Source organism: Lepidochelys kempii, chromosome 3 (assembly GCF_965140285.1).
Source record: "Lepidochelys kempii isolate rLepKem1 chromosome 3, rLepKem1.hap1, whole genome shotgun sequence".
NCBI lineage: Eukaryota > Metazoa > Chordata > Testudines > Cheloniidae > Lepidochelys > Lepidochelys kempii.
Window position 1 is genome coordinate 184,691,006 of NC_136382.1, and position 26,796 is coordinate 184,717,801.

Genomic DNA, 26,796 nt, shown 5'->3' on the forward strand with positions numbered 1-26,796 from the left:
TCCTGTTGTGCCCCTCTAAAGGCCTGGTATCTGGCTGCTCAAAATCAGTCTCCACGCTCCACTCCTGGGGAAACTTATCACCTCACAAATATTAGCCTCACAAATATTGTGGAGAGCACAGCAGGCAACTATGACCATGGGAATATTTTCCTCATTTAGGTCTAACCTGGCATAAAGGCAGAACCAGCATGCTTTTAATCTGACAAAGGCACATTCTATGGTCATCCCACGCCTGCTCAGTCTATTGTTGAAGCGCTCCTTGCTTCTGTCCAGGTTTCCCGTATAAGGCTTCATGAGCCATGGGAGTAAGGGGTACACTGGGTCTCCCAGGATCACTATGGGCATTTCAACACTCCCCTCCCCATTGGAATCTTCTGGTCTGGAAAGAAAGTTACTGCTTGCAGCATTCTGTACAGGCCAGTGTTCCTGAAAATGTGTGCATCATGCATCTTCCTGGACCACCCTGTATTGATGTCAGTGAAACACCCACTGTGATCCATAAGTGCCTGCAATACCATAGAGAAGCAACCCTTTTTATTGATGTACTCTGTCACAAGATGGTCCAGGGCCAAAATTGAGAATTGTGTGCCATCTATTGCCCTGTCGCAGTTAGGGACTGCAACTCACCAGTAGCAGTCTGAAGTTGCCAGCTTCCACGCACTGATTGCCATGCGCTTCTCTACCGAGAGGCCATCTCTCATTTTGGTGTCCCTGGCTGCGGTGCTGGAGTGAGCACAGTTCCAGGAAAATGGCTTTCCGCATCCAAAAGTTCTGCAGCCATTGCTCATCATCCCAGACCTGCTTAACAATGGGATCCCACTACTCAGTGCTTGCTTATGGAGCCCAGAAGAGACAGTACACTGTGTGCAGTTGCTCCATGAATGCCAAAAGTAATCTGGTGTTGTTTCTTCCCATGGCACACAGCAGGTCATGCACCTCTGATTCCTGTTGAGAGTGGGTGCTCATGATATACTTCATAACCAGCTGGGATGCATTCATAACAGTGACAACAACAGTCAAGAGCAGTGCAGGATCCATCCTGTCAGACAGAGCTGGCAGGCACATAGTAAACCGGGGCTGTTGAAAAATACAATGCAACACAGTCGGAAGCCCATGGAACACATGAAACCGCACCATGGGACATTGAACCCACACCCATGATGCACTGCGATCCCTTCTGTCTTTCCACAACTTCTAGGTGCAGAAGGTGGCGAGTAGCACAGTGGGATAGCTACCCACAGTGCACTGCTTTCACTGTTGATGCTAGAACACCAACTGTGGACGTGCTCCGCCAACAGAAGGAAAGTTGTGTGAACGTGCACAAGCCATTTAATTTTTTCCGTTTTTTGATCATCAGCGTAACTTACGTCGACAAAATTCTGTATGTAGACAACGTCCAAATAGTCTTTGGACCAGAGACTTGAACTTGGGTCTTCCACATCCTAAGTGAGTGCCCTAACTACTACACTAAAATGACTATGAATTGCCACTATGAATGACAATGAATCGTCACTGGGCCTGGTAAGGTTAGAAAGGAGGGCACCTCCTTCTCCTCCTGTCATTTTGTGAATGGCATTTAAGTCTCAAAGAAAAAAAGGCCAAACAGTTTCTGTTGACCCAATACTGCATGTTTTCGCAAATAAACTATAAATCTAAAGAACAAAAAACTTTCACCCTACTCTAGTCATAACCACTCCAGTGTAGCTGGAATGTTTTGTTCCCCTCCTTTTTTTAAACATTCAACTTATCAGCTTCTTTCACAAAACAAACTAGAACCTAAAAAATTGAGGTTCAAAGCACTAAATTCCCTACGATATCTCCCTGAGCAATTTCTAAGATACAGTAGGACAGCAGTAGAAGATGGTAAGACTAAAATGCTTCTGCAAGGGGTACAATTCTGAAGCTAATTTCATCTTGCAGCACTTCTGGAACAGAGCATCATAAGGAAATAGGTCACAGATCTGTGACTTAAGTTCCCTATAAGCTGTGCGGCCACGCAGCAGGCTATTTAGGGCCATGCACGTCCCCCAGCCCAGCCAAGGCCCTCCAGAGCTGCCAGGGAGAGGCGCCCCTTCCCTGGCCCCGAGCTGCTGCGGTGAGAGAGGGCAGGGGGGGGGTCCTCTCTCCCCGCCAAAGCCCCGGAGCACCCTACACCCCAAACCCCTCATCCCTGTCCCCACCCCAGAGCCCACACCCCCCTCACCCCAACCCTGAGCCCCCCCTACACCCCGAATCCCTCATCCCTAGCCCCACCCCTAGCCAGAGCCCTCACCTTCTGCACCCAACCCTCTGCCCCAGCCCCCTCATCACCTCAATATTGATGCACATAACAAAATTCATTCCCCACATGGATGTAAAAAATTAGAAGGAACATTGTCTGTGACTGGTTTAGACTCTTTGCAGCTCATGGTTGCTCACAGCAGCCACTAAAGCAGTGTGATTTCAGGAGGACAGCAGCAATGGAATCTAGAGACGAACTGTCAAACCTGGCAAGAATATGCTGCCAAACACTTCTATTGCTAAGAAGCACAATATCTGAGCACTGCTGCTTCCTATATAGATGTTACCAGAACCTGCACGTGAACTGCAGCATCCACTTTCCCCCAATTGTCCTTTCTTACACAGAATGGAGGCTCAGTGCTGTTAACCCAATATGGGATTTCTCTCTAACTGGAGTACCTGCATGCACCTTAGAAAATGAGTACCATTCCTCCTTAGGATGTCTAAAAGAGCTCCCTAGAGTTCCCTCACGTTAGCAGCAGTGGAGGCGAGAAGGTGAAAAGAGGTAACAGTGAGTAACTACTTGGGCAGCTGTAAGGCAGAAGAAAACACTAAGGGCACCCTATATCCTCCTTGGAGTAGGGGTGGAATCAAGTAAAGTTCTCTCCAAAGTGCTGCAAAAAGGTGGAGCAGGACAAACACTCATAGTGAATACCCACCACTGCCAGCCTGAGCAGAAAGGAAGCTCAGTCCATCCAACTAAGGGTAAGTATGGCGGTGGGGATTGAAGACAAGCACACCCCATCAAATAAATACCTATGACAGGTGAATGGGTGGGGAATGGAGAAGGAAGGAGTGCTACAACCAGTTTCATTGCCATTGATAACCAGCAGCCTGGGCTTTGCTCTACCATTCCCTTCTCCTGCAGGCAAGGCTCCCTAGCTTCTCTCTCCAGGAAGCAGGACAGCCCTTTGAGAAATTGTAGGAAACTGAGAGAAAAAAGGGACTGTGTCTTCCCAGCCCTCTCTAGCTCTTCCTCTCCTTCAAGGAATGCAAACTCATAGACGCTAAAGAGAAATGTCCATATCACAGCAATGAATTTTTCAGTCCCTGACTGCAGTGTTACTCTCCCTCATGCTCCAAGGCATCAGGAAGGGCCAGGAAGATTATGAGTGGGCCAGTGCTGGAGCATGAGCCACAGTATCAGTACTAGAAAATGTGACAATCTGCTATGTGAGAGCTGCATATTATTTTCAGATCAGGAGGTTACAACAGCCATTTCTCGCACTACACCATTGCTATCTGTAGGAATTTGCTACTTAGGGTGCACTGAGTATGCTCAGTAACATCTGCTGAAGCCACTGGCCTTCACCCTGCTCTTACTTGGCATAGGATTCTGCAGACTACTTTTTAAAGGAGTTAAAAGGGGCAAAGGGGGCAAATCGGAGGAGAGGGATGGCCAGGGTCTGAGCAGGGGGCGGAAATTGACTGGTATGGGGGGGGTCAAACAGCTGGAGACAGGGTTAAGATAGGGGCTGACGGGCAAAATCAGGGATGGGGGGAGAGGAGCCAGGGTAAAGCCCAGGAGTGAGGCACTGCCAGAGGGCAAAAACCCCAGCAGAGGTGGTAACAGTTACCCTGATGAACTTAGACACCAGTGTTTACACAAAATAGGGTGGGGGGACAGAGGGGCTTTTTTATTTCCCCTCCCACAAACAGTACCTCTTAGCATGGGCTTCCCAGGGCTGCGTTCTTAAAGGCACAGGCATCCCAATGACATCCCTTTCCTTAAAGGCACAGGCAATGCCTAGTCACTGCAGCTGCTCTCTGTCTGATGTAACCTACTGAGGTGCTGCAAGAGACTTAATTCAGTGAAACATTTTACATATAACCCCTCAGAAATAAAGAATCCCTTATCAGTGTACCTGATTGCATAAAGTCTCATAGCAGTTCACAAATTTGACTTATCTGCTGCTGGGATTCCCTGAATTCCTCTTAGCACTTCACCATTTAACTTTGTTATTGTGCAAATGCATGTCATTGGGCTATTTAATTTATATTTTAATAACAAATACTTATACATATTTTCAATAAGTACTTGCTAGTAGTTTTAGCAATGACATCTGTGTTTCTATTATCGCACTATGTTTTTTATTATTGCATTAGGTTTTTTACTGTGCTTTCTAATTTCGAATTTATAAGTAACTTTTTCTTCTTATTTTTAGAGAAGTTTATTCTATTGGATCATCTGACTTCCAGTCTGACTGAATTTCTGGCCTGGTCTCAAAACTTTGTTTTCATTTAATCTACGAATGGTGATTGCCTTTTGTAACTGTTATTTTGCCTCTCAAAAAAACCTCCCTTAATGTTTTTCCCGCATGCCATTGCTTGTGTGTTGAACTTGATTCTCAAATATTCAATAAAGGCAGTATACTATCTCATGTAACATCTTTCTCAAAGGCAAAAATCTACTGTAATTTTTGCTATACATTAGAACTGCCATAATGGATCAGACCAATAGTCTGTCTAGTTCAGTATCCTGTCTTCTGACAGCAGCCAGTGCCAGGTGCTTCAGAGGGAATGAACAGAACAGGCAATCACTGAGCGAACCATCCCATTGTCCACTCCCAGCATCTGGCAGTCAGAGGTTTAGGGAGACCCAGAGCATGGGGATGCATCCCTGATTATCTTGGCTAATAGCAGACACACCTATCCTGAGGAACTGATCTAATTCTTTGTTGAACCCATTTATAATTTTGGCCTTCAAAACATAATGAACACATCTACAACCCCAGATAGCTTGACAACCACAAAAATTCTAAAAACATGAGTTATACACCCTGAAGTCAAGAAATTTTAATGAATACATAATATTTTGTTCTTATGTGCCTCTTGGTTCCTGAGCTTTTAGAGTGCAATAAGGCCAGTTCCAAAAAGCTGGAGCCTAAACACCTGAACGAATCTTGGTCTACTCTCATACTTAGGTTTCAAAGTAGCAGCCATGTTAGTCCGTATCGGCAAAAAGAAAAGGAGGACTTGTGGCACCTTAGGAAATTCCTGTTACCTCTCCCAAACATTTCATATACCTAAAGCCATATCTACACTACAAGGGTATGTTAACTCAAATTATGTCAACATAGACTCACTACGGTTACTATGTCACTTGTGCACATGCCTATTGGACTCCTTGTCTTGGCAGTGAGTGTACTCACCAAAAGCACTTGTATCAATTCAGGGTGTGATGCACCATGAATATATATACCGCTGTGCAACTCATCACTGTCCACTGCACTGTATTTTGGGGAGCTTCGGTTTGGCATTGTACTCTGAGGCCCAAACACTTTTATGTAGAAATCCATGATTAAATGAAGTCTTCCTGACTAGTGATTTAATCAAATCCACCCTGCTGTTAAAAAATCTGGTTTGTTTTTGTAATAACCTTGCAGTAATAAGGGTGACTGAGCTGTTGAGAAGTGACAACACAATCAAGACAAGACAAGTTAGGTTTTAACAGTGAGGGAAAAGGTTCAAGAAAATGTCTCAAAAATTAAATCAGAGAGCAATGAGGTGATGTGAGCACCATGGTCCTGAGTGTAATTTTTGTGGTGGTATCTTGTTGCTTAATAAATGTAACAGTGACAAAAGCAGAAGTCTGTATAAAGCACAATGGTAGATTTTCTGCCTATGAGCTTGCTTTCAAAAGGAATTTATAAGTATTTTAAATACTATTTATAATGGTTTGCACTACTCTCAATGTTGTGTGTGCATTCAATGTTTCTTTACCAACAGACTATGACCTACTATGTAGTGGAAAGGGACTAATAAAGATTTATTTTTAAATGCTCATTAAGGGTTTTTCATGCAATAGCCTTAAAATTCAGCTTGTAAAATGCTTTTTAAACAGTCCTGTAAAGATAGAAATGTGGACCTGGTCCTCTCTCCTTCAGAAATGTGTTTGGTATCAAGTGTTATCTATTAAGTACTGTGAGGATGTTTCCTAAGAATCTGGTCATACAGCTAAAGCGTCACTTATGATTGCAGTGGGGGAGGTTTAGGTTGGATATTAAGAAAAACTTTTTCACTAGGAGGGTGGTGAAACACTGGAATGCGTTACCTAGGGAGGTGGTAGAATCTCCTTCCTTAGAAGTTTTTAAGGTCAGGCTTGACAAAGCCCTGGCTGGGATGATTTAATTGGGGATTGGTCCTGCTTTGAGCAGGGGGTTGGACTAGATGACCTCCTGAGGTCCCTTCCAACCCTGATATTCTATGATTTCTTGAGCGCTGGTGCCACCAGGAGCACTGAGGAATGAGGGTTTCCCTCACCACTACAGAATAGGTGTAGCAGAATACACTCCACACAGTGCATGGCTCCTCTGGGGTGCTCAGTATAGCTGGCAGTGCCTTCTGCTCCTACCTGTTTGCCATCAGGGTATTTAGGCAGCAGCAACAGTATGGCTTCTGCATGTATGGGAGTGTGTGTGGGAGGGAAAAGACTTCTTGGCCCTCTTCTCACCTCCACCAACAATAATGCCTCTGTGTGATGGCAGCCATATTTTGATCCTGTAATAAATAGATAGGAACTGCTTCTGCCAGGAAAAATTTCAGGTGAGCATAGATGGCCCTAAGTAAGGGAAATAGGAAATTCAAAATACTCCTTTCTACCCAGTCCCCAAAGACTAAAATATACCTGCATGGAGACAAACCCATCTGGCTCATCTTTACACTACAGACTCCAAAATCTCTTTCTGAACAAGCCCTTTCATCTCCAACAAGATATTACCCCAGGAGCTTCCTGGAAGCTACACTCCCTTTGATTAGAAACCTCTCAGTCAAGGCAACAGGACAAGTGCATTACTGCCTGTGCCTGCTGACTTGATGAACTGTAATGGTCAGAAATCACCCAGCACAGAAGTATACTAAATCATAGAAGGTTAGGGTTGGACGGGACGTCTGGAGGTCATCTAGTCCAACGCCCTGCTCAAAGCAGGACCAATCCCCAATTTTTGCCCCAGATCCCTAAATGGCCCCCTCAAGGATTGAACTCACAACCCTGGGTTTAGCAGGCCAATGCTCAAACCACTGAGCTATCCCTCCCCCCTAAAGAAGCAAACCCTAAGGAAATTAAGAGTTTAAATTCTCCTCCAGATGTCCCGCGTCCCACTAAAATGAATAGAACCCACAGGTCACTAGAGCATAAGTATCAATATCAGAATGCTACAGTGTTAGCACCATAAATGAAGCTACAAAATAAATGATGTTTAAATGACCTCACCACTTTTTACAATCCTCTATTAAGAGATAATTGATATGTACACCAAGCAGGGTCATTTAGAAGCCAAAGACTTTATGCTTCCATCCCACTCTATTGTCAAATTTTAGCAAATTAGGACAAGTCAGCAAATAAGAACCACCTTAGGTATCAGTAACTGCTAATGGTAACAATTAGCTGCTACTGGTAACAAATTACATCAAATAGCAGTTTTTTACATACGAGTAACTGCTAGCAGTTTCTCGCACTACCGTCCCAGTATCAGTGCTGGCATCTGGAAAGTATCGCGATAGAGGAAGAGTATCGGCATCACGGTGTCTCACGCCCAGTACCTTCGAATACTCCTGAGCCAGTTTCTGGTACTTCCCGGGCAGCTCCGCACCCGCCGCCATTGCCCCACAACTCCTTAGTAGCTACCACTGCCCACGGTCGCCCCGGCTGAACCACGCCCCGTCCGTACCGACACACTTCCGCGTTTAGACATGAGAACGCGCTAACGTCACCACGCAATCTCACACTAGACTACGGGGCGAGGCCGACTTCCCTCCTCGACACCATCATCTTGACGCAAAGTCCAAGATGGCGGAGCGAGGGCGGATCACGAGCTACCCTCTCCCTTCCGTAGCTTGGCTACAACAGACAGGGAAACCGGAGTGCGGGTCACGTGACACGGGAAGGTACGAGCGCTCCATCGTTACTATGGCAACAGCCTCACACGCGCCCCTAGGTAACGCGTAACGGGGCTACGGAGCCCGACCAAGGATAGACAACGGAGCGGCGAGGCCCGAGGGCTCTAACGCCGCGCATCCATCCCAACGCTGAGCTGAAGCTAGCCCGCGAGCGTGCAGTGGGTGACTTGAGAGGGTTCAGTGTTAGAGGGTGGGGGTGTGTGGGGGCTGGATTCTCACCGGTATCTAGCCGACCAGCTCCCATTGATAAAACCGGTGAGGGGAGGGTACCGGGTGTAGTCGAGGCCCCCATCCCGTAATGAACGGGCCTGTGGGGCAGCGCCTCAGTTGCGTGTGCACAATCCCCGTGACCTGGGCAGCAGCATGTTTCAGCCACTGCAGGGAGGGGGGAAATATACTGGGTTGACCAGAGGAGGGAGGCAATTGTACAAGGGCACCAAGTTCAAGAGATCCCAGTTTTGTCACACGGTGAAATTGGAGCCGTGGGGCCTGCTAGTTAGACACTACTTTAAAATGTCCAAAATCAGGGTCGGTAGGCTGGGCTCATTCTCTCACCTGGCATATGGCCGTGGTTGGAGCCAAGGGCTCCTGGCTGGCCCCAGGTGGTCGTAGCCAGGGGCGGCAGAGAGCACAAAAAGTTACCCCTTCTCCTGGCCTGCAGAGAACCAACCCTGCCTTACCTCATCTGCATGTCCGGAGAAAGATGAAAACCTTTTTGACAGGGAGGTTCTTTGAAAAATCAAGCATTTTTTTAAACAATCCTCAGGGATTAGATGTGAAATTAAGTCTTAGGTGAGAAGAATCAGTGGGGAGGGTGCATATGAGACCATCACCACCATAACATAAATTTGGTTATGATATTGGTGCAGAAATAAGGGAATTTAACCCATGGATACTGTCACCATGTGTGAAATAAATATATATTTATAGGGAACACATCACACCATCATTTGGAAAATATTTGGTATGAACAAATTAGATGTGTATTTTCAACACCAAATATGTATGTTTAATTACAAAGAGCTGTGTGTGACGCGTTTGGTCACAGAGACCCCCTTGGGACTGTCACCTGATGTGCTGAAACTACTTCTGAGCCCGTTTTCCCTGTCAGCTTGGGACTCCAGAACCCTGCCTTGTTGAGCCAGACACGCTAGCCTGCTGCAGCACAGACGCAGGGTCTGAACCATGCCCCCAAAGCCACAGGCTTTAACTGAAAACCACTCAGCAGGTACTCCTGTCTCCAGCCCCAGACACCCAGCTCCCTGTGGGATCCAAATCCCAAGTAAATCCATTTTACTCTGTATAAAGCTTATACAGGGTAAACTCATAAATTGTCCACCCTCTATAACACTGATAGAGAGCTATGCACAGCTGTTTGCTCCCCAGGTATTAATCACTTACTCTGGGTTAATTAATAAACAATAAAATCACTTTTAAGTATAAAAAGTAGGATTTAAGTGGTTTCAAGTAATAACAGAACAAAGTAAGTCACCAAGTAAAGTAAAGCAAAAACACGCAAGTCTAAGTCTAATATATTAAGAAACTGAATAGCGGTAAATCTCACCCTCAGACATGTTCCAATAAGCTTCTTTCACAGACTAGACTCCTTCTTAGTCTGGGTCCAATCCTTTCCCCTGGTACAGTTCTTGTTAGTTCCAGCTCAGGTGGTAACTAGGGGATTTCTCATAACTGCCGCCCCCTTTGTTATGTTCCACTCCTTTTTATCGCTTTGGCACAAGGCGGGAATCCTTTGACTTTCTCTGGGTTCCCACCCTTCCCTTCTAAATGGAAAAGCACCAGGTTTAAGATGGATTCCAATATCAGGTGACATGGTCACATGTCACTGTAGGACCTCATTCTTCGTTACCCACAGGCTGGCCCCCACGTCCACAAGAAGGCTTGCAGGTAAATAAACCATCTAGTTAGTCCTAGTCAATGGATGCCATCAAGATTCTAAACCACTATTAATGGCCCACACTTTGCATAATTACAATAGGACCTCAGAGTTAACTTCATATTTCTAGTTTTAGATACAAGAATGATACATATATACAAATAGGATGGACACACTCAGTAGATTGTAAGTTTTGTAATGATACCTTAGAAGAGACCTTTTGCATAAAGCATATTCCAGTTACATTATATTCACATTCCAAGCATATTTTCATAAAGCATATGGAGTGCAATGTCACACTGTGTATTCCATTAAGTCTCACTGATATTTTTGCCTCAATAAAATTAATTTATTATGTAAAACCTTAGTCAAAATCTACAGCAAGGCATAAAAATGAAAAAACTCTCATTTAAACATGCATTTTGTCCTATAAATTGTACAGTCTACTTTTAGCATTAGCACACTAGGGGGAGCCGTTTGGCAACTTGATTTTCAGAACAGGAAGAGAAAATATACAAGCACTTTAATAAGTGATTGGTTCAACCCATTCCACAGTAGCAACAGCAGCTATTTACAAAGATTGTGGGTGAGCTCATTTTACTACACTCAGATCTCCAGATTTGAGACAAAGTAGGTTATGCAAGTCAATAATCATTCCAGAAATTATTGGAAACATACTATCTTCGGTGATCAGACTATGATAAGAAAATGCACAAGCTACATCCACAGATGCAGCAAACACCCTAAACTCATGTTTTGTTTCTGTTATCTTAGCAACAACAAGTTTGAACAGCAGGATATGTGCACTTTCTCATGATGAATCTAAAACAAATCTTTTGTTGAGTAATGCCTTTTACGTCTTTCCCAACCCGATCATTCTGTTTTTATAAAATCAAGCCACGTGCTTTTAAAAATATAAGTATGATGCACACATACATTCACACTTTGTAAATACTTTGCTCCTTCCTTTCTTTCCAGCCTATAGGAGAAATAGTTTGATTCATTTATACAGGGTGTTGGTATGTTTTTGACTGAGTGAGTTGTGTCTGTGTGTAAAGAAATTACCAGCGAAAGACAAGATGAACAAATGACTTTTGCATTCAATTCTGATCATGAAACTGCCCATGGTGATTTGTATCTGATTTCACAGCTCATGTAAGAGTATTTTTTGTCCAGCACTTAGGACTCCTCTCCATTGAACAGTTTCATTATTCCACTAGAATGCATGGGTTGTGGTGCAGAGGGGGCAACTGAGATCTTGAGACACCAACAAAAACTGTAACAGTTGCAGAAGTCAGTGTTTCCCAAACTTGTGAAAGCTAAGCTGTCTCCACTGCCCCTGACCTCCTCTCAGGAAATTGAAACCAGTCATGTGCCTCTAGCCTCCCCTTGCTTTGTAGCCCCATCATGTTTTGTTAAAGGCCTACCAATCTCTATTTATACATATTCTGCACCCCCTGCTCGTCTTTCATGCCCTTCCCCTTGAAGGGTACACTCACACTTTGGGAAACACATACTAGTGATGCCAGTTGCACTCAAAATCTCCAGCTCATTAGCTTCGTTGGCGATAGGAAAAGAGGTACAACAATCCTACATGATTTTTATTATTTTCAGTGAGACAAGTCACCCAGTTTCATGGGGTGAGGTAAAAACAAAAAGGAGAAATGTTATAAAAATTGATATCTCCAATTTTGAAATGTTCTTTGATAAAGAGGGAATATCTCATTGGGGGAGGAGAGATAGCTCAGTGGTTTGCGCATTGGCCTGCTAAACCCAGGGTTGTGAGTTCAATCCTTGAGGGGGCCGTTTAGGGATCTGGGGCAAAAAATGGGGATTGGTCCTGCTTTGCACAGCAGGTTAGACTAGATGATCTGAGGTCCCTTCCAACCCTGATATTCTATGATTCATTGAAAACCAATATGGTTTGTTAATAGAACATTCTTTTAGCTGTGGACCCCATTCTACAAACTCCTGTGTGAGTAATCTTTACTCATCTGGGTTATTTAATTATGTCTTTTTGATAGCATTCACAACATGGTAGGGTTTTCTAAGCAGGAAAGTAGACATCTTATCTGCTCCAAGTTACTCACCATCCAAAGAGACAAATAAGCAAACAGTGAGAGGGAAGGGGCAAAGGATATACAATATATATTTTGCATTAACAGAATATATATATGTATGTTAAATAGGACATGTAAACTGTTCCCAGATTACTCTAGTTTGTCATTGTTAGTAAGTTTTCCATAGACACTCCCATGGTCTTCAAGTAGGGACTTGAATATGGAAAGGGTAGGGGACCTTTTGGAGGAGCTCAAATAGAGTGTTCCATAGAGCCTACGTGTACAAACGTAGAGATGTTTGCATGAGAAGGATGTTTCATTAAAGGAACACGGAGCAGGAACAACATGGAATCAGAAAAGAGCAGATAAATAAGGAGAGACAGTGTCAAGTAGAACTTTGAAATCGGTAACAAGAAATATGAACTTGATGCAATAGAAGAGGGGAAGCCAATGGGGAGATTGAAGGGGGCAAGGGTAGCATTGCAATTCAGGGGGTTAAATAGGTAAGTATGCTTTTGTCGATAAAGGCTTAGTATCATGGGAAACATGGCATCAAAAGCAATGCAGTGTTGGGTTTGAGTCTTCACAACAGCGAGTCTCAAAGCTAAGAAAATACAATTTTAAATACTTTTTAAGCAATCAGTTCAACCTCCAGTAATTCCTTTGTGTATTTTTTAAGAAACAACTTCTGCATTTTTTTATGAGTTCGCAGCAATATGTATCTGATGTTAAAGCTCATGACCATAGTTTTGGCACTGAACTCCAAAAGCTACATCATTTGAGCTTATGAATGATATACCATATGCAGTTAAGAACCAAAAGAGTGCACCTACATTTAGGTATGGAATAACTGGCCCAGAGAAAATAAGATTAGTCATATTTGGGAGGTATTTTTCTCTGTTAAATGAGACAGCAGCCTTCAAGGCCACCTCCAACGGGCAGTTTTGTATTAATGTGAAAAGAGATTAAGGTTAACAAACTTGGGTGAAATAAAGGAATGCTCACTGAGAGTTAGTGGACAATTCCATTTTTTTTTTTTGAGCTATAGAGCAAATGCAGTGTGTATTAATTACAGCCTATTGATAATTACAATTACCCAGAATACAAAACTGTATTTCAAATTTTCACTTGAATGATTTTATATGAGAGGCTATTTAATCTTTAGTTTATTTGTACCAAAATTAATTTAGGATTGAGAAGACACAGTAACATTAATTAGAAATAATTAAATATGAATTTTATTACCAGCTACTATTATTCATACCCAGTTATTGTTTTTAAAAATGTGATTCCTTAGAAATTGTGCTTCTGACCATTGGTCCAATGACAATAAAGAAGACAGGAAGATTGCATAGTAAGATTTTGAAGTTGAAATTCCATACCAAAATCCATTTGGTAGGCTTTTTAGAATACTTCCCAAGAGATGCTTGAAATTATTAATTGAAGAGCAATTCTATCAGAATTGGAGTTTGTTTCTACAGATGGAATTCTTAGGACACCCTCTAAAAGAACCAATCAGCAGAGAATAATAACCACATCAGAAATAATTTGCCCTGACAGTTCTAGGGTTAAATGCTTTAGAATGAGATCTTGCTGAAAGCTGAATCTTGTTGCCCAGCAACTGCTGCATGGATGTTGCTGTCACTCACTGGATACTTCTCTGGGGAGTTAACATTATGTTCAGAGAAAACAGGTTATGATTGGGTTGAGGTGACATCATGCTGCACAATGGAATCGTGATTTTTTTTAAGGCAGCACTTTATGTAACAGAAATTAATGCCAAGATTGTTATATTTGTAGGTATAAGGAAATAATTTTTTTCTCTTTTTTTTTTTTTTAATTTAAAGCGTCACCCAAGCATTGTTTGCTTTTGGAAAGGGCTAACACTAAGAGGGGCAAAACATTTAAAAGATTGGGTCATTTTGCAATCTTCCACGTCCATCCTTAACAACTCAAGGGGTATTTTTAATCTTTTCAATTTACCTATAACATAGCCAATAAAAGGTATATTTCTTACTCTTTGAGGTGGATTTCCAATGTGTTTGGAGGCTGCAGCTTTCTGACTAGCAGATCCATAGATGGAGATATAGAATTCAGATAATTGAAACCTATTGCTGTTGGAAATAACTCTGTTGGTGCAGATTTGAAGATGGAAAGCTATTAGGAGCCCATTAATACCTTTTACTAATAAGAAACACAAATTGAAGCTTTAATTTATTTTAATGCCTTTAAAAATTATGCAAAGCACTTTGGGGGAGATTTTAAAGATATTTACACACCCAAATATACAGATAAGTGTTAGAATATAGATATTCAGGCCTGTCTGCAAAGGCCTGTACTTTAAGAATTTAGGTGTGTTCTTATCACTTGGCTAGTTCTAGAGGTATAAAAGAAAGAATCAAAATCACTGTCTGCTGGTGTAAGGGCCTTCTCTTACTGTGACAGTTTGAGGCCCTGTTCTTAGGCTAAAGCCTTTGGCTAAGCAGCAGAGGCAGCCATAAGCTAGGAAGTGAATAGTCACATCCTCACATTCCAAACTAGTCACATTGAAATAAGGTGCTATTGGGCTGTCACTATCAGGACAGGATTGTATTCCTATCACCTCCAGAGAAAGGGAAGTGCCTAGAAAATGTAAAAGGAAACAGCATCCTGTCTGGCAAGAACTCACTTATCAATAGCTGGGATGTGAAATCCTCACTTCTGTATTGTTTTGTCATTATAGTTTCCACTTTGCTATTGTCTGTATAATCTCTGTCTGGTTCTGTGATTGTTCCTGTCTGCTGTATAATTAATTTTGCTGGGTGTAAACTAATTAAGGTGGTGGGATATAATTGGGTACATAGTCATGTTACAATATGTTAGGATTGGTTAGTTAAATTTCAGGAAAATGATTGGTTAAGGTATAGCTAAGCAGAACTCAAGTTTTACTATATAATCTGTAGTCAATGAGGAAGTGAGTGGGCGGGGGAAATGGGAACAGGGAATGGGGGTAAGGAAATTGGAATCATGTTTTGCTAAGGGCAGGAATGGGAACAGGGACACACAGGTGTAAGGCTCTGTGGTGTCAGAGCTGGGAAGGAGGATACTAAGGAAGGAAACTGGAATCATGCTTGCTGGAAGTTCACCCCAATAAACATTGAACTGTTTGCACCTTTGGACTTCGGGTATTGTTGCTCTCTGTTCACGCAAGAAGGACCAGGGAAGTAAGTGGGTGAAGGAATAAGCCCCCTAACAATAAGCACCTAGTTGGATTTTAAAAAGCAGCTAGGTGCCTAAATACCTTTAAAAATCTGGCCCTTAGTGTTTTTCCAAAACATGTTTACTTGGTATCAGCTTTTTATGAATGGATACATAAGTTTTATGTATTTGATTTAACCTAGTATGTTGCTTATTTGATCTTTTGTCACAGTACTAGAGTATAAGTGCCAGATAATAAATATTTGCATGATGCATATACTTAACTCTAAGCATGGAAGCAGTCCCATTGAATGAGTGAACTCAGATTACTCATGTCCTTAAAATTAAGCATATTTTTAAATGTTTGCAGGATTGAGGTCTAAAACAGTATGAGGAAGTTACCTTGTGCAGTAACAATGGTTCTTTGAGATGTGTGTCCCCATGGGTGCTCCACTGTAGCTGTGTCTGCGCCCGTGCCTCTAATTGGAGATTTTTCGTAGCAGGGTCCGTTCGTCCCACACATGCGCTCTCCCTCCCTCATGGTCCGCCTCGAGGCTATCTAGTGCTGCGTGAGCGCACCACTCTCAGTTCCTTCTCTACCACAGAGTTCCATATTGAGAACTCCAAAGTAGAGGGTAGAAGGGCAGGTCATGGAGCACCCCTAGGGGCACATATGTTGAACAACCATTGTTACTGCACAAGGTGAGTAACTTCCTCCTCCTCTTCAAGTAGTGTCGCTATGGGTGCTTCGCTGTAGGTGACTCCACAGCAGTATCCCCCATGGGGGCTGGAGCTTTGGAGTATAGTCTGTTATTACAGAGAGTACTGTGGAGTCGAAGATGGCATCTGTCAGGGTTCCCTCCTCACTCTGAACTTTAGGGTACAGATGTGGGGACCCACATGAAAGACCACTAAGCTTATTTCTACCAGCTTAGGGTAAAACTTCCCCAAGGCGCAAACTTTTTGCCCTTGGAGGGTACATTGCCACCACCAAGTGATTTAACAAAGAATCAGGGAAAGGACCACTTGGAGTTCCTATTCCCCCAAAATATCTCCCCAAACCCTTACACCCCCTTTCCTGTGGAGGCTTGAGAATAATATCCTAAACAATTGGTTACAAAGTGATCACAGACCCAAACCCCTGGATCTTAGGACAATAGAAAAATCAGTCAGGCTCTTAAAAGAAACAGAACTTTATTAGAAAGAAAAAAGTTAAAAGCAGCACCTCTGTAAAATTAGAAGGGAAGCTAATCTCACAGGGCAATCAGATTTAAAACAGAGGATTTCCCTCTGGGCAAAAACCTTAAAAGTTACAAAAAGAAAACCAGGAATACACCTTCCCCTCAGCACAGAAAAAAAACAAAACAAAAGTAAAAACAAAAAACAAAAGTAAACCAACGCATTTCCTTGCTAGTACTTACTAATTCTAATGCAGTTGGATTGCTTGCTTTCTTGAACTCTCTCTGGCAAGCACACAGAACAGACAGACAAAAACCTTCTCCCCCGCCCTAGATTTGAAAGTATCTTGTCCCCTTATTGGTCCTTTTGGTCAGGTGCCAGCCAGGTTACCTGAGCTGCTTAACCCTTTACAGGTAAAAGGATGTTGTGCCTCTGGCCAGGAGGGATTTTATAGTACTGTATACAGGAAGGTTGTTACCCTTCCCTTTATATCTATGACAGCATCAGAGGCCAAGTCTCCGGTGATCACATAGTGTTCTGCAAAAGTATGGGCAGAGGCCCAACTCGCTGTTCTGCAAGTTTTGGAGATAGGGACATCTTTAAGGAATGTGACTGAGGTAGAGATTGACCTCATGGAGTATATACAGACTCCAGATGGAAGCAACAGGTTGCGCCCCTGGTAACAGTGATTAATGCAACCAGAGACCCATTTGGATAATCTTTGAGCCGATGTCGCAGAACATTTGGATCTTTCCGCAAATGAAAGGAAGAGTTTAGGAGACATCCTAAAGTTTACTTGGACAGGGCTTGCTAGCGCTCTTGTAATGTCTAGCATATGCAGAATTGCTTCCCTGTTGTCATGATGTGGTTTTGGGAAAAAACCAGGAAGGTGATTTGTTGATTCATATGGAAGACAGAGGCTACTGTAGGGAGAAACTTGGGATGCGGCCTCAGTGTTACTTTGTCTTTTTAAAAGACCATGAGTGGCAGGTGTGCCATCAGGGCCGCTATTTCTCCTACGCATCTAGCTGAAGAGATGACAATCAAAAATGCTGTCTTCGTGGACAGGTGGAAGAGAGAGCAAGTCACCCTGGGTGCAAAGGGCAGTCTAGTCTAGTCAAGGCTCTGAGAACTAGATTAACATCTCATGTTAGAGTGGGTCTTCTCACTTGCAGTAAGAGATTTTCAATGCCCATAAGGTATCCGTGCGTCAGTAGGTGGGCAAACACCAAGTATCCATCTACATGACAGTGAAAGGCCATTACAGCTGCAAGATACATGGCTGCTTCTTAAGAGAGCTCAGAGAGAGTTTTGACTTCAAGGTTAAAATGAGAGGGAGAGACGACAATGTTGAGTTTATGTGCTTAGAATCACACCAAATTTGGAATCACTTCCATTTCTGCAGGTAAATATGCCGAATGGTCAATTTTGGGCTGTGTAGCAACACATCTTTCACCTTGTCAAAGCATTCTTCCTTTAAGTCTTGGAACCAAGAAGGAGTCAAACCTGGAGGTGGAGGACCTGCATGTTTGGGTGAAGAGAGAAGGTGAGGAATGGGGCTGAAGAGGAACCATAGACATAGTGCCATCTGTGCCAGGTAGGGGAACCAAACTTGTCTTGACCAGGAGGGGCAATCAGAATAACTCTCACTTTGTCTCGTATTTTCAACGTGACTTTAGATAGTAGAGGAAACAGGGGAAAGGTGTATAAAAGGTCCCTATCCCATGGGACTGTTTCCCCAGGCTTGCTCTGGAGCAACAGCAAGGACATTGCTTGTTCTGGTACGTAGCAAAGACATCTATAGTTGGGGTTCCCCAAAGTGAGAATATGCGCAAAGCACCTCTGAGTTCAGTTCCCATTTGTGAATTTGTGAGAAAAGTTTCTATCACATTCTGTATCCCAGATAGGTAGACAGCTGAGATGAGCATGTTTTGTTGGATGCAGCAATTCCAAAGTTTTAGTGCTTCTGTGCAGAGGGAGGCAGATCTGGTGCCCCTTGGTGATTGATGTAAAACATAAAGGTTATTTTGTCCATCATGACCTTTGTGTTCTTGATGAATAGGAGAAAGTGTGCACAGCTCTTAACTCCAACAGATTGATATGGAAGGCTGCTTCTGTGGAAGACCACTTGCCCTGAACCTTGATGTATTGTCGATGGGCTACCGAGCCTATTAGGGAGGCATCTATCATTAGAGTCAGCATGAATGGAACACCACCTCAGATATTGGAGGGGTCTTTCCACCAGTTCAGAGAGTGCTTTACAGTGGAAGGTATTGATAGCGGTTTGCTTAGCCTGTCCTTGTTCAGGGAATAGACAGATCTGAGCCGCATCTGTAGACACCTCATGAACAACTGGGTGTGCAGGGTGACGGAGGTGGATGCTGCCATTTGCTGAGCAGCTGTAGGCAGGCCCTGGCCGATGTTTGTGTGCTGTCCTGGACTGTCTCTAGACTTGTGAGGGTGGTAAATATGTGCTCCAATGAACTCCAGTCTCTGTACCATAGTGAGTGTTGATTTCTGGGTTGTAGGCCCAGTTGCGCAAACGTGCGCATGATCATTAGGTGGCACATATGGTGTCCTGTAATGTGGGAGCCTTGTGGAGGCAGTCATCTAAGTTTGGGTAGATAATGCCCAATGTTTGCATGTGTGCTGCTACGCTGGAGAGAAACTTGGAGAATACCCTGGGTGGGGACGAGAAGCCAAATATGACACCCTGTATTGATAATGGTCCCGCCCAAAGGTAAATCCTAGGACTCTCCTGTGTGACAGTCATATTGAGATGTGGAAGTAGGCATCTTGTAGGTTGAGGTCTGAAAACCAATCTCCTTGCTCTAGAGCTGGAATATTGGCAGCTAGATGACCATCTTGAACTTCTGTGCCTTTGTGTATCTGTTTAATGTCCTTAGATCTAGGATGGGCCTCCAACCTCTCTTTGCCTTGGGGATCAGGAAATAATGGGAGTAATACTTCTTGTCCCTAAATTGCGATGTGACCTATTCTATGGCATAACAGGTGATCTGTTTTCTGGCAAAAGAGGTTCTTGTGATAAAGGTCCCTGAAGAGGGACAGGGAAGGAAGGTGCGAACGGGGGAGGGATGTGAATTGAATGGTGTGACCCTCCAAAATAATCTTTAAGACTCATCTGTCGGGGGTGATGTTCTGCCAATTGCTGTGAAAGAGGGTCAGGCAATTTCCGAAGGGACATGGTAGGTGGATAGATGGTAGCTGGTGATGCAAAGACTAGCTTTTGGGCCCTCAGCCAACCCATAAAAATGCCTAGAAGAGGCAGTAGGAGGGGTCACAAATTGGGATGCTGACTGCTTCCACTTTTGTACCCTGGACCTCTAACGCTGTGGCTCATAGTAGCACTGTGACAGTGGGTACTGAGGAGGTCGTGACCTGGGCTGTGGTTGAGAGCCATATCTTCTCTTTTGTCCCACAATAGATTCCCAGGGAGTATAATGTGGCCCAGGAATCCTTTAGGGTGTGGAGAGAGCATTGGTCTTATCAGCAAAGACCTTGGGCCCTTCCAATGCAAGAACCTCAACCATTGTCTGTTGTCCTTTGTCCTAACCTGGAAAAGTGTAGCCAGGAAGCCCACCGCATTACCATTGCCATGGAGACCGAGCGGGCCACTGTATCTGCTGCATCCAATGCCATCTGTAGTGCAGTTCTGGTCACTAACTGGGCCTCTCTGAGAATGGACAGAAACTGCTTTTTTTGCACCTCTGGTAAATTTTCAGTGAAAGCACTGAGTTTCCCATAATTAATAAAATCATATTTAGCTTGGTAATTCATGATCCTGAATTTCAGTGTTGCTGACGAAGACGCCTTCCTTCCAAAGAGATCTAGCCTTCTCCAATCTCAGTCATATGGAGTCAACTTGGCGTGGTGTTTCTTGCCACATGCATTAACTGCATTTACTATGATCAAGCTGGGGTGAGGGTGTTGAAACAACAGTTCTGCCTCATTGGGAGGGATGTAGTATTTTTGTCGGCTCTCTTGCAGGTTGGTGTGATGGAGGCTGGTGTCTGCCAGATGATTTTGGCAGGATCTAGACGCAACTTGTTATTGGGAGAGTGATTTTGGATGAGGAGGCAATGTGGAGAATATCACCAGCTTGTGATGTGTATCTGCTCCCTCCTGCAGGGGAATTTGCAGCTCATCCACCGCCCTCTTAGTAAGATCTTGAAAGTTTAAAAACCATCAGCTAGTGGTGGGGTGAGGGGTGGGGGGCATTAAAGCCTCATCTGGTGACAAGAAGGAGAAGTTTGGTGGAGGGTAGCCTCCTTTTTGAGCCTTTCTTCATATCCTTCAAAAGTTTCCTCCTCCTCCGGTTCAGGGGCTCTAGACATGCAGCTGTAGGATAAGGTCTGGTTAACTCTGAGAGAGACATTGGACGCCCATGAAATGTGTGATCTGTACATCATCCCAGGATCTCAATACGGCCACTGGAGAAGGAAGGGCATGGATGGTGAGGGTGCCCAAGTAGGCCTGTACCTAGATTGAGGGTCGGCATGAGGGTGGAGCTGTGGAGGTCCCTGGTACTGTGACGGCGGGCCACGGTGAGAAGCCAGGGAAATAACATCCTCCTGGTCACTGTCAGACATATCAGTATGTAAGGGTGGTGCTGACCAGGGTGTTTGTAGTAAATGGCCCGGTGCCATGGGTGATTCTGGGCTTAGGGATCTGCTTGGTATGGGGCCCTGGTACAAAGTAATGGGGATTTTGATCACCAGGTCCCAGAAATCTTTCAGTACTGTCAACTCACTCATTACCATGGAGGAGTGTCGGTGTTGAGTGGGACTGCCAGTTGCTTATATGATGAACACTCTGGTGTGAGGAGCTTTGCTGCACTCGGTACTGATGGTTTCACCAGTGCTGGTCTTTCTGAGGTGGTGTGGTCTTTATCCTCTTCAGTAGGAGTTGGCACCGCTGCCTTGGAGCCTGAGCCCCTGGTGTCTTTAGGTGTTGTGGCAGAGCAGATAGCGGAGGGACCCTGATGCTTCTGGGTACCGCGCTTCGGAGCCGCTGGTGCCGTTGCTATCGAAGTGGCTGAATGCGCCGGGGAACCCTCTGACTGGCCAAAGACTCTGTTTGGGGGTTTGGAGACCTTTTTCTCGAGCCTTTATGGGGGGAATCTGCTGGGTTTTTTTCGTGATTCTACGCCCTTGGAAATTGAAGGATCTGGGGATGATGTGCGTCCTGGAGAAAGTTCAGCACCAGAGTTAGCTGGTGGCTGAAATGCACTCTCCATCAGAAGGAGTTTTAACTTCAGCTTGTTTTTTTCCCCCACGACCTTGTCTTCAGCTGCTGGCAGAGTGTGCACTTTTGTGGGATATGTGACTCTCCCAGGCACCGGACACAGTGAGAGTGTGTGTCTGCTACCGGAATTGCTTCCTTGCAGGAGAGGCACCTCGTGAAACTGGGGGAGCCAGGCATGCCCCTGGTGGGGTTATCAACCTCCAAAAGCAAGCAATGCAAAAGAAAAGTCCACTCTTCTTTTTTGTCTTCTTTCCCTTTTTTTTTTTAAATGGAAAAAACAGAAAGTCCGGACTAGCTAGCACCCCTGTAGGGGTGATTCTCCCCCCTCCCTGAAAGGGCAGGAAACATGAACGAAAAGTTCTTTTTACTTTATTTTTATTCCCAATAGGGGAAACAAAAATTCTAATTATTAAACTAAAAGAGTGCAAATAACTACTATTTTTACTAATGATGCAGATAAGGGACAACTGCTCGTACCATTCAAGACCAAAGGTGGCCACACATTGCTAGATAGTCTCAAGGCAGACCACAAAGGAGAGAGAATGCATGTGTGGGTCAAACAGACACTGCTACCCAAAATCTCTGCGTAGAGGTGCAGAAAAACCTACAGTGGAGCACCCTAGGAACACTACTCGAACTACTAGATTCCAGGTTAAGATTCATTGTGTTAAGAAACTAATAAATCACCTTTTCATGATAAATATTCATAATCACACCTTGTATAATGGTTAAAAAGTTGTGATTATTTAGACTGGAGCATAATCTACAACTAAACCCAAGGAAAAAGACCCTGGGAAATTTAAGAGTGAAGTTAAAGTTCTTTTCTACAATACCACCGAATGACAATTACACACACACCACTAATACTTTATATGTAATTGTTGTTTCACCTAAGCTAATTAGAAAATATAAGGAGTACTCTTGTCAGCTAACAGATAACTTAACACTACAGCTCAACAAGAATTATTGGCACTGGGATGTTGTGTAATTTGTGATTTAGAGTCTGAACATCTCTCTTGGTTTACTAGATTAAATTAAGACTCACATTTATTGCATATCACTCCTTTAAAATATCAGAATAAAACATTTCTAAAGACAGTAGAGCTTTAATTTCATTTGTGGGATTTAATAAATTACATGCAGGGAGGAAAATAGAAAAGAGATAAACCAATGTCTGCAAGAGAAAAAAAAAATCCATCATTAAGTTCTGGCATTCCTGAAGTTTAGGATGTCGATGGAATCCATGATAGTACCAGACCCTCATAACTCAGAGTATCTCATTAGGCTTTTAATTATAACATTTAGATCCAAGACTTTCATGATGGTGCTGAAGCAGTTCACTCTTAAGCTAAGATCCCATCCTACTATAGTTTCTAAGACCAGTTTCTTTACATGATGTAACCCAAGTTTCTAGTTGATTTGCTTAATGAAATTTTCACATTTATTAGCACAGTTCAAAAATAAAACAATTCTAATAAAAAAAGCAAGCTAGTCTCTTGTAGATTAAAGGGGGAAATATTAAGATGGAGTAAGTTAAATTAATACATTAGCAACTTTGATTTCATCTTGTGGTATGAAGCACTGTCTTAGAATAAAAATGGAACATGCAGTAAGACATTCAATTAGGGAGAGGGGACAATACATTTCAGAGTTCAGGGCATGAATCAACAGGGTTGAATGCATATATGAGAAGCTTGGTTATGGGTGCAGACCACTCTTTCTTTGGGCCTCACCCTATTCACAAAACACACCCCTGCTGTCAGGCAGAGTAAGAATCCATTTTTTATTTTAGTAAGGAGTCAGAGCCCAAAGGAGTAAGTGGTTTGGGACAGCAGGAAGGAGAAAAAGGAGTGAGCTACTGCATATTGCTTTGCACAGGGCCCCATGAAAAGTAGGGCATGCCAGAGTTTGAACATCATCATATTGAAAGAAAAATTAGATAAAACTGGAAAAGTACCAAACAAAACAAAAATCACAAACCCTGAGGGGGATATAAATCAATGACCCTTGGAGAAACTGAATTGTTTTATTAAGGAATAATGTGTCTTCCAAGCACTCAATGGCAGTTCTGTGAGTAACTAGCATAGCCAACTGGGGATATTCAATTTATTTCATAATTGTGTGGATCATCTGATTGCTACTATCTGCAAATATTTTTAAAATTAAGTAAATATTTTAAACAAATACCTTGTGTACAAAAGCAAAACGTACACCTCTTGAGCAAGGCATAGCAGTAGAGCAGGGAAAGGGATGAAGTGATACTCATTGCAGTGACCAGTGACCTCAAAATAGTCTTAAATTCCAGAATTTAGGGGTGAAGTTCTGGTCTCAAAGTCAAATAGCAATATTCTCATAATCTTCAGTGGGGCCAGGATTTCACCACAGGAGTGGATTCAGACTGGTCCAGTTATCAAGGAAGAGTTAGACAGACAGTGGATGTTTTAATGTGTTGGCAGAGTTCACTTGTGGTACAACTTATTTCCATATGAGAGTGACTCATAACTAAGCAGAAACCTAGACTGAATTACAAAGATTTTTTTTAAATGGGACAATCCTGTGAGGCAGTGACTTGAATGGGAGTCAAGGGCACTCAGCCCCTCATGAAAACAGGCCCTGTATCTCTGTGGAAAAATAGATAATACTGGGCCTGCTTCCCATTCTTAATGCTGTTTATTTGTATATAAGCCCCTTCAATCACATACATAAAAAATGTGCAGAAAATGACCAGTCACAAATGTTATAAAACAAAGTTTATTCTGCAATGTTTTATATTGAATTGCATCTCTTTGGTAAAAATAAACTTTATAAACATTTTAATTAACAGAGGTTAGAATACAAAAACCTAAACTTCTGTAAATTGTCTTTAAAATCAGTAAAGGACTGAACCGGGGGGGGGGGGGGGGAAGGTGTGTGTGTGTGTGTAGGAGAAATGGGTTCGGATTGGTCATCTACTGGCAGAGTTATTCTAAATAAACCCAAGACATTTCTTATGCTACATTAGAAAACAAGCTAAAGGAAGTATTTTAAAACAACTCCAGTTGCTTTGATCAGAAAGCACTCTTACAATTTCACTTTTAAATAAATAATAGTTACAATGAATTGGCAATTATAAAATGTCTTATATCACTATATGATGGCAACATAATACTTTAAATTATGCACTTAGTTTGAAGAAATGTACATTTATAAAACAGTCTTGATAATGGCACTGGCAGTTAGATGCGAAAATGTGCTTTAAGATAATGGCAGGTACTCTACCTTTTCTTTCGATAAATATTTTGACTACCCCATTATTAACATGTATGAATGCTTTGCTTTAACCAAAGCTTTCACTTTTTAGCCTAACAAAGAAGTTGAATGACTTGCAACTTCCATTTTTAAAAGTTGGATTTTAAAACATTTGCTGTGATTTTCACAGAAGCAATAATTTAGTACTGGAATTTGAAAGACTGATTCAGCTTTGTACAGTATTCACATCAGTATTTAATAGGATAGCCTCCCTGATAAACAGGTCTCATACACTTCTTCATTTTAATTAAAAATTGCAAGTGACATTAACACTTTCCCTACCCTTTTAACAGCTGCTAAAATATAGTTAAACTGACCATTTGGTATGAACTCTTTATATAATGTCACTGAGAAAGCAGTTAAAACACCCTTCAATTTATACTATATACACCATGGTCTAACTCAGACCCCGAGGTGTGTAAGTGAAAGGATATGAAACTATCCAAGGAGAATATAAAAGAAGGGTAATCCACAACTGAACAGTTAGGATGACATTCACATCCCCTGCAGCGGGAGATGTTGAGATCTGAGAAGCAAGAGATTGCAGGAGGACACCACAGCCCTTCTGTCTGCTGGAATACAGCACTGAGATTAATACAAGGACATGTGGGAATGTGGTCAATGGGTGAGTAAAGTAAAGATCCATCTGCCTTTGCACTTGGTGGGGAGTGCAGCACAGACTGTAGCAATGGGTGCAAAGCAGTTGTACAAGTGTCCTGTGCCCTACTACTGCTTGCTCAGAAGGGAGGATTCCAATCCCCCATTTCTCCCAGTTCATTCATTTAGGTTTTATGTGAAAGGTGCAAATTGCACCCTTAACTTTTTGTTAATTACAGAATGATTTTATTGCTCTGTCTTTGCATGCGGAGACTAAAATACATTATAAACTTATCTCCCAATTCTGACACCCTCACTCATGCTGAATAGCACAACTGATTCCAGTGTAAAAGTGGTACAGTCAGGTCCCTATTTAGTATGGAATCTTTATTTTGAAAACATTGATTCTGTTGGGAAATGAAGGATAAGAGTTGAACAGGTTAACGGTCTTACCAAGGCAAACAGCAAGAAAATGGGTATGAATACAATTTCCAATATTTGAATATTTAGGGTTAACAGAAAGGCTGTGATTGACTTTATCAGGAGCTTAATACGACACTTATTCCATAGTGCTGAATTTTAAAAAATTGAGATATACAAAACTTAAATGAATTTCAAGGGGATATTAATGATGCTTCTCCATAATTGAATCATTATTTTTATATTGATATAATAATCATTACTTTTACACTGCTATACTGAACATGTATCGAACTCTATTAAAAAGTATATTGGCAAACACTAGTGAAAGAAATGTCAAGCATCAACACGTACATCTCAGTGTTAAGAAATCCCATGTTTGTAATTAATCATTTGTTTGTTTTTCAATTGTGAGATAATTAATTTCACCCATTATCTGATCAATAACAGGTACGGTCAGCTAATTCATTGCTCAAGACATCTAAAGAGATGCAAATGAGATGCAAAATGGAGCACATTTGTATACCATTTTTTCTTCAGTAAAGGTGGACTAGGGCTGTGTGCACACAGTCACAGTGCCAGAGAGACAGATTTCTTTTTTTTTCTTTTTACTTTTATGCTTAAAAGTAAAAGTGGAGCCCTCTTAAAGCCACTGGATTTAAATACCAAAGAAACGCTATGTAGATGCTTGAATATCTTGGGGCCTGATCCAAAGCCCATTAAGTCAATTGGAGTATC

General features: G+C 42.6%; 1 protein-coding gene across 6 annotated transcripts in view; it reads right to left on the bottom strand.

The window, feature by feature from the left end:
• PPP1R21 (protein phosphatase 1 regulatory subunit 21) overlaps positions 1–8,417 on the bottom strand; it is a 61,743-nt gene extending 53,326 nt beyond the window's left edge. For 4 of the 6 annotated variants that reach the window (XR_012158280.2, XR_012158278.2, XR_012158279.2 and 1 more), the window contains exon 1: positions 7,822–8,079. Coding sequence is in view for 1 of the 6 variants with exons in the window: in XM_073339237.2 (XP_073195338.1) it covers positions 7,822–7,881 (60 nt within the window). In the remaining 5 variants the exon portion in view is untranslated. Of the gene's footprint in view, positions 1–7,821; positions 8,080–8,397 lie in introns of those variants that run through there. The other 2 variants (XR_012158281.1, XM_073339237.2) reach the window with 2 other exon arrangements.
• Positions 8,418–26,796: the final 18,379 nt, after the last annotated feature.